The 6,669-nt window shown below is 35.0% G+C and overlaps 1 protein-coding gene across 1 annotated transcript; it reads right to left on the reverse strand.

Annotated features, from left to right (window-relative positions):
- LOC109230121 (pollen-specific protein SF21-like) lies at positions 466-6,209 on the reverse strand. Its single transcript, XM_019395651.1, has 11 exons — positions 5,986-6,209; positions 3,464-3,563; positions 3,012-3,109; positions 2,812-2,900; positions 2,480-2,540; positions 2,287-2,373; positions 2,109-2,186; positions 1,967-2,023; positions 1,777-1,832; positions 1,154-1,289; positions 466-1,032 (listed from the first exon to the last, which is right to left on the reverse strand). Exons 1-11 carry the CDS (start codon positions 6,043-6,045, stop codon positions 811-813), a joined length of 1,044 nt encoding a protein of 347 aa, XP_019251196.1. The 5' UTR covers positions 6,046-6,209; the 3' UTR covers positions 466-810.

The raw sequence follows: 6,669 nt of genomic DNA on the forward strand, positions 1-6,669 counted from the left end.
GATGACCAACAAGAATCTTGTATTTATTGTATTACACAAATAAAGAGTCTCCTATTTTTGCATTATACGATGTTTAGAAGTTCAAAATTTTCCTCCTAATCTTTAGTTACCTTGATGTTAAATCTTCAAAATTTTAACTTATAAAAATAAGATCTTCATTTTAGATATATCTATACTTGGTTTTTAGTCCCATCCTTAATCATTTCTTTATGAAGTAAATAAGAAAATATTAACTGCAAAACTTATACGAAAGAATATCTTAGTACATTATTATATTCTTCTTATGACTTTAGATGAACTTTGCTCTTACGAATTTCTCCGCTTTTATCATCAAACATAATACTACAAATTCTTTTCATCTTTAACCAAATGGTGCTCTCTACTTTTGTCCATCTAGGAAGTAATACTTTTAAGTTTTAACAACCAAATTATTTTATTACTGATAGAAACAAAAAGAGGACATTATACCGAGGAGAAAAGGCTGGCACCTGCCTTTTTATTATTCTTATTCCTTTCATTTCATCAGCATAAATAATTATTGTGCAGGATGTACAGATGGATTCAAAACTTCTGACTAACAACTGCAAAAAAAAAAAAAAAAAAAAAAAAATAACCACTTCTTTCCTGTAGCTTTTCTTCCACCTTCTATATATTTTCCAATTCTCCTTTCTCTCATATCTACAACCCTCCTATAACTTCACATTCCTAAGCTGTCTTCAAATCAAATGGAACTTCAATGTATTCTTACATACTTTACAAAAACTTGTCGTTTCGCTTTAACTTTGAGACCATCTCCTCGTGGAATCGAGATCATACTTCTCCAGACATTCTGGTTTTAATTGGTTTCAACTTCAAACCCATACTTTCTGGCGAGAAAAGCTCCGGAGAGATGCTCGTTGGACTTAAGGGGCTTCTTGGGCTGACACTGCACTTAGACGGTCGATAAAAGCCAAAACCCATGAGAAAGTATTCCAGTGGAATCAACATTGCATCCGGCTGCTCTTCAGTCACCATTGAACCACATGCTTGAACCTGAATAACAACACCGACAGTTCATGAATAATAACACCACATACATAACATATCATCCGATGATCTTTTCATAGCTAAGGGGTAAGCAGAGCATGATGAAGGGGACACCAGTTTGGAATACCTCAACTAAGGCGCTGAATCTTCTATCTAGCTTCGACGTCATATGGAGAGCCTCAGAATGGAAAGGAGAATTTTCTCCAACAAATATTAAAGAACGACATTGCAGTTTCCTCAAGCCTTTGGTTATGTCTGGTCTCCTGTCAGATAAATAAAAAAGTTTACTCAATCGATGTATCAAAACATGGAACCGACCATGGAAGTAGGCCCATGGCATGGAAGGAAATCCCTCAGTGAAACTCCAATTCTCTAGACAGAAAGTGAATTTTAATATCTGGCACTGTGTATCACTTAGAATTGCATGTTCCATGGGAAGCTAGACTTCGAAGAATGAACTCTTTTTTATTGATAGGCGACTTGGAAGAATGATTTTTCATCCTATACATGGTTGGTTGTTCCAAACTACTATTTTTCCACTATAGTAGCAACCAAACACTATACTGAGCCGTGAGCAGGAAAACAGAGCGTCCTATTAGATCAGCTTCGTAGAGAGAGAGACCCAACCACCTACTAAAGGTGAATACTACTGCCCCCGCTCTTTTCCGCAACAAACAACGTAAATGAATGAGGAGACAAAAAGTAAACGGCAGAAATCCCCTTGAAATATCTTTTTGCTAAAGGACTTACTCATTGATAGCTTCAAGGAACCGCAATACATTTGGACTCTGTCGCTCACCTAGCAACTGCAACGCAAAAATCATACATTTTGCAGAATCAGACAAATGACTACATTGTCAACCAGGTAATACTGTATGCAAACTTTTTTTTGCAAAGCATCATACAAGAAATACGGGAGCCTAAAAAACTAAACACTAACTCTTCGGCATGCTTGAACTACATCTGATTCTGGAACTTCAACACTGCCGCGGACTTCCTGCCACATTATTAAGCATCCAGTTGAACTCTCCACTAATTATAAGGAACTAGTATAGAAGTGGCAGAAAAGAGCAGAAAAGAACCTTGCTAAAGTACCGCAACAGCAGCAACTCCTTCACCAAACTACACATGCCACAAAAGTAAAGCAGATTCGTCATCACCTGCCAATATTGCACCGTAAGATGCAAGACACCGTTATTTCAGGTCATTTCAGGTCAGGTCAAATATCTTGAGCTATTTAAGAAAACATTGAAAACACACCTTATTGCACAACCATTCTGTCCACGATGGTGCTTTGCACACAGGGGAAATGAGTATCAAACCCATAACCCTTCGTGTATATTTTATCTGGGGGAAAAAAAGTAAAAATCTCCTTGTCAGATGACCATATCAGGCAAATATAGATAAATCAGCTAAATAGAAATAATACACACACCACAGGAGCACAACTTACAGCAAACAAGGTAAGCACATATGCTCCAGCTGTTACTCCCATACACATTACTTTACCAAGCCTGAAGAGGGAAGACAAAGAGGGAAATCAGCTTCATCTTCTGATTAAAACAAGCTGAACTATCAGGAAGATTATACAGAACAGCCAAGAGCACTTAAGATCATAATGAAGTAGAGTGTCTGCATAAATCAGTCCTGCCGACCGCTTAATGCAGAACAAGAAATAGACTTGCAAAAATGACATAGTGTTGCTAAAAGCCTATGCCAAAGAGGCAGCATATTCTGAAATTATAAAACTAAGCTGATGACAACAGGCAAGCTCATTACAATTACCCGAAGTAATCAAGCACCTCAGCAATCTGGTCTGCCAAATCATCAACCGATAAGACTGGATCATCAAGACTCATCACAGCAGCTCCCAACTGCAAAAACTCTTGACAGATATACGGGGTAAGCAACATTGTGAGAAGAAACATTGGCCAAACAGCTCATGTCCTATTGTAGCACAATCAATGTGAGTCCAAGTGACAAACCTCATGACCAGGAGGACTTATATGGTAAATACAGAAGTTATGGAGCAGCAATGAAAATGCGTCTGGACAAAAGAATACTCCTTGAAAACAGGACATATCTGTTCAATGACATAGATGCAGACGAAGAAATAAAATTTGGTATTAGATGGTAAACGAACCACAAAAGCATCATATATTGTAAGAGCCACGAAAAATTCGAGATGTTGAAACCTCAAAAGGTATATCCTGATTCAAGTATCCAAAAAAGTTTTCACCAAAACGGAGCATCGACCAGATCTATTTAAGCTGGCAGTGAAGAAGAAAGCTTGGAACAGACTAACTAATTTGATTCTTCAATTTAACATGTACTTATTATTAAGAAAGAATGTAAATTCATATATTCACATGTAGGAAAACTATCACTTAAGCAATTGAAACTGTATAGATGACAAAATAAAGTGGCTTTTACTTACAATTTAAAGCTAAGTCGGGATAGGTGATAAGAGCCGGCTTGTCCTGGTCCCCAAAAACAACAACAGAGACAGAACCACGGCTAGTTTTTACAAGGTGCTCCTGAGGGCAAAATAGCAAAAGAATGATAAATAAGCTGGATAAGAAAAAACATGATACAAAATAATATAAATAGATAATTCAAGTAAGGCTATAAACAACAAAGATCCTGGGCTCCAAAGGTAATTCCATTCTTTCCACTTCTATTATTTTTAGCAGATCCAATTTACACTCTCATTTTCTTCTTGTTTCTTTACATTTCAACATTTGGTTTATTTGTTTAGGCAAAATCATATCTAGTTAATAAAGGTTGTGCTATTTTTGTCTTACTTTTGAAATGTGCAAATTTGGTATCAGGACTTTGCTTTAGGACTTCTCTAAAATATATATACGTAACATCCCACCTTCTAGCAACATGTCAAAATGGGAGCTTCCCATACAGACGTTAATTATTAACCGAAAATACAGCCTTTTGTGGGGTTCAAGATCCATTTTCGTTTATAGATTAATTCTACGTGAATATTAGAAGATTAAAAATAACAAAATTAAGTATTTTCGTAAATATTCAAATAGAGAAAACGAATTGCTAGCACTAAGTTAATGTGACCTAAAGTTGTGTGCATATTAGGGGCAAGGAGTAGATTTTGGAGTCACTTGATGGCTTTCTAATTTTTTAAAGTACTTTATGAATGAAAACAGGTTAGGAGCCTTAAGAAAGACTGATAAAAAGTCGTTTAGAATTCATACGTTAAGAGCAGGTCATACTTTTTGCACTTTTAAAAAAATTAAAACTGGAATATCATAAGCATATTTCAAACAAGTAGGAAAACAAGCAAACAGACCTTATGAACTAGGTTCAAAAATGCATATTTGGAAAAAGTAGGACAAACCTCAGGAACCTTTTAAACTAGATACCGAAATATTTTCGAAAAGATTAGGACAAAAAAGCATGATTGCTATAAGTTAGCTACCAAATAAGCAATACTGCCATGTTTTGCATCCCAACCGCCTAAACTTTTAGGAGATGCAAGGTAGTTAAAAGCAAAAGGCGCATAAAAGCGCCAAAGGTTGTTGAGCTTTAAGTGAAACGCGAAATTAAAGCGCGCTAATGAAGAAAAAATAAATAAAACATTTAAACACTATATATGTAATGCAACAAAAAGTAACTACAGACACCAAAAAAACTATTTGAACAAAATAACTGATATAACAATGAGTAAGCAGAATATATGAAGTAAAAATTATATCAATAAAGTAAAGAACCCAATTTATTTCTTGATTAGATGAAACTGTGTAGTTCTATGTTTTTGGAGCTAGGTGTTTCATACTAACATTAAATTTCCTATTCCTAATAAAAAAAAAGCTCATTTGTAATATTGTTTCTACAATTAAATTATAAGTTTACCAACTATATTTGTTGCCAAGTACTGTTCTCTTAAGACATAGACGATGGGTGATGAGGCACACGCCTTAGCACTTTAGCGCCTACACTACAGCTACTTAGCAAGGTGTAGCAGACAACCTAGCTTTAAATGAGCTTCATGGCTTAACCGCACCTCAAATGAAACTTTATCAACACTAAGAAGATGGAAAGGCTCATATTAGAAAAAATGAAGAATATTTTTGCGTTGCAATAGAGTTTGCCATGTGCAATGATCCTTGAAGAAGTAAGCCTAGCAAATGGTTCACACTAACTTAATCCGTTTATAAATGAATTGACAGTCACGTCTTTTGGATTCCATTATTCTTGATGATAATCGACCTTGTTATTAATAGCAAAAAAAAAAAGGGGCTGCATATTGAATACTAATTGTTAATTGCATAACTTGAGATAAAACACCCAACTATTTGACTGAAGAAAACTGACAATCCTATGACTCAAACCAAGCCAGTTATCATATTGCTTCCAGAAAAAAAATCCTGCAGCTTAAAAACAACCCTCAACTGAGAAAGGAAACTGAAATTTGAAACTCTAACGAGCCATATATATATATATATAGAGAGAGAGAGAGAGAGAGAGAGAGTCAAATAACAAAATTAAGAAACATATCTATTCACATTAAGGTATAAAACATTGCAACAACAAAATTTAAAAAGAAAAAGTGAAAAAAGCATTGCTCAATCCACACGCTAAAGCAAATGAAATAAAATTAATAAAATGTAGCTTAATCAATCTCCCTTCACAACTTAAAGTTAGGTGAAAATTAATCATGAAACATTTGAAAAAAATAGAAAGTAATCTGACAAAGAAAAATGCTATCATTTCCAAAATATTTGAGGTCGAAAGGAACATTTTAAACTCAACGATAAGATATTAATTACACACCAAAAGCATTAAGAAGTGGGAAAAAAAAAACATTTCTCAATATCATCCTAAAACACGACATTTATTAATCAATGAGTATATAAAAGTGTATATATACGTATGCTGAAAATGATACAAAAATGCGAGTGTCGGCGAGGGAAAATGTGAGTGAAAATGAACCTTTCCGGCGACGGAGATTGTTTCCATATCCACCGAAACGGAGTCGCTCGAATCCCCCATTGGCCGCAGCTCTCTCTTCTCTCTCCCCTTTTACGACTTTCTCTCTCTAACTATCTCACTTTCTCTCTCTCTCTCTCTCTAAAACTTTCTCTTTCTCTTCACCTTGGAGAAAGCATTGGATTTAGGATCACTTGCTTATATATCAATCTTTCTCCCTCTGTTGAAAAAATATACACTTTTTTTGTATATATCTATAATTAATAATAATGCCTTTCCTATTTTTCATTTCAAATGAAATTAAATAAATTATGCAATAATTATAGTCATGTTTTTTTTTTTTTTTTTGAGAGACGTCATTTTCGGTCACCGAGTTAACTCAGAAGGTTCACTGGGTCACCGACGGCTTAGTTGGCTTTTTTATAGTTCTGGAACTCACGAGTGCTCGCTCCGTACCGACGCGTAAACCAGAGTGCATGGTTAAATATTAACTATAGTTAGAGACCGACAGAATTTGAGTTTAAATGACTGAAATAACCCTCATTGGTCTGATGTCAATATCATTTGAGAGCGGCTGACATTTCATAACAGTGGAAGAGAAGAACCATTTAATGGAAAAATCCTATTCACACTACATTAAGTCACTGATTCAAGATACATGTGTTTTTATTTACACAAATACTTTGT

This window comes from Nicotiana attenuata, chromosome 1, assembly GCF_001879085.1.
Source record: "Nicotiana attenuata strain UT chromosome 1, NIATTr2, whole genome shotgun sequence".
In the NCBI taxonomy this organism is placed as follows: domain Eukaryota; kingdom Viridiplantae; phylum Streptophyta; class Magnoliopsida; order Solanales; family Solanaceae; genus Nicotiana; species Nicotiana attenuata.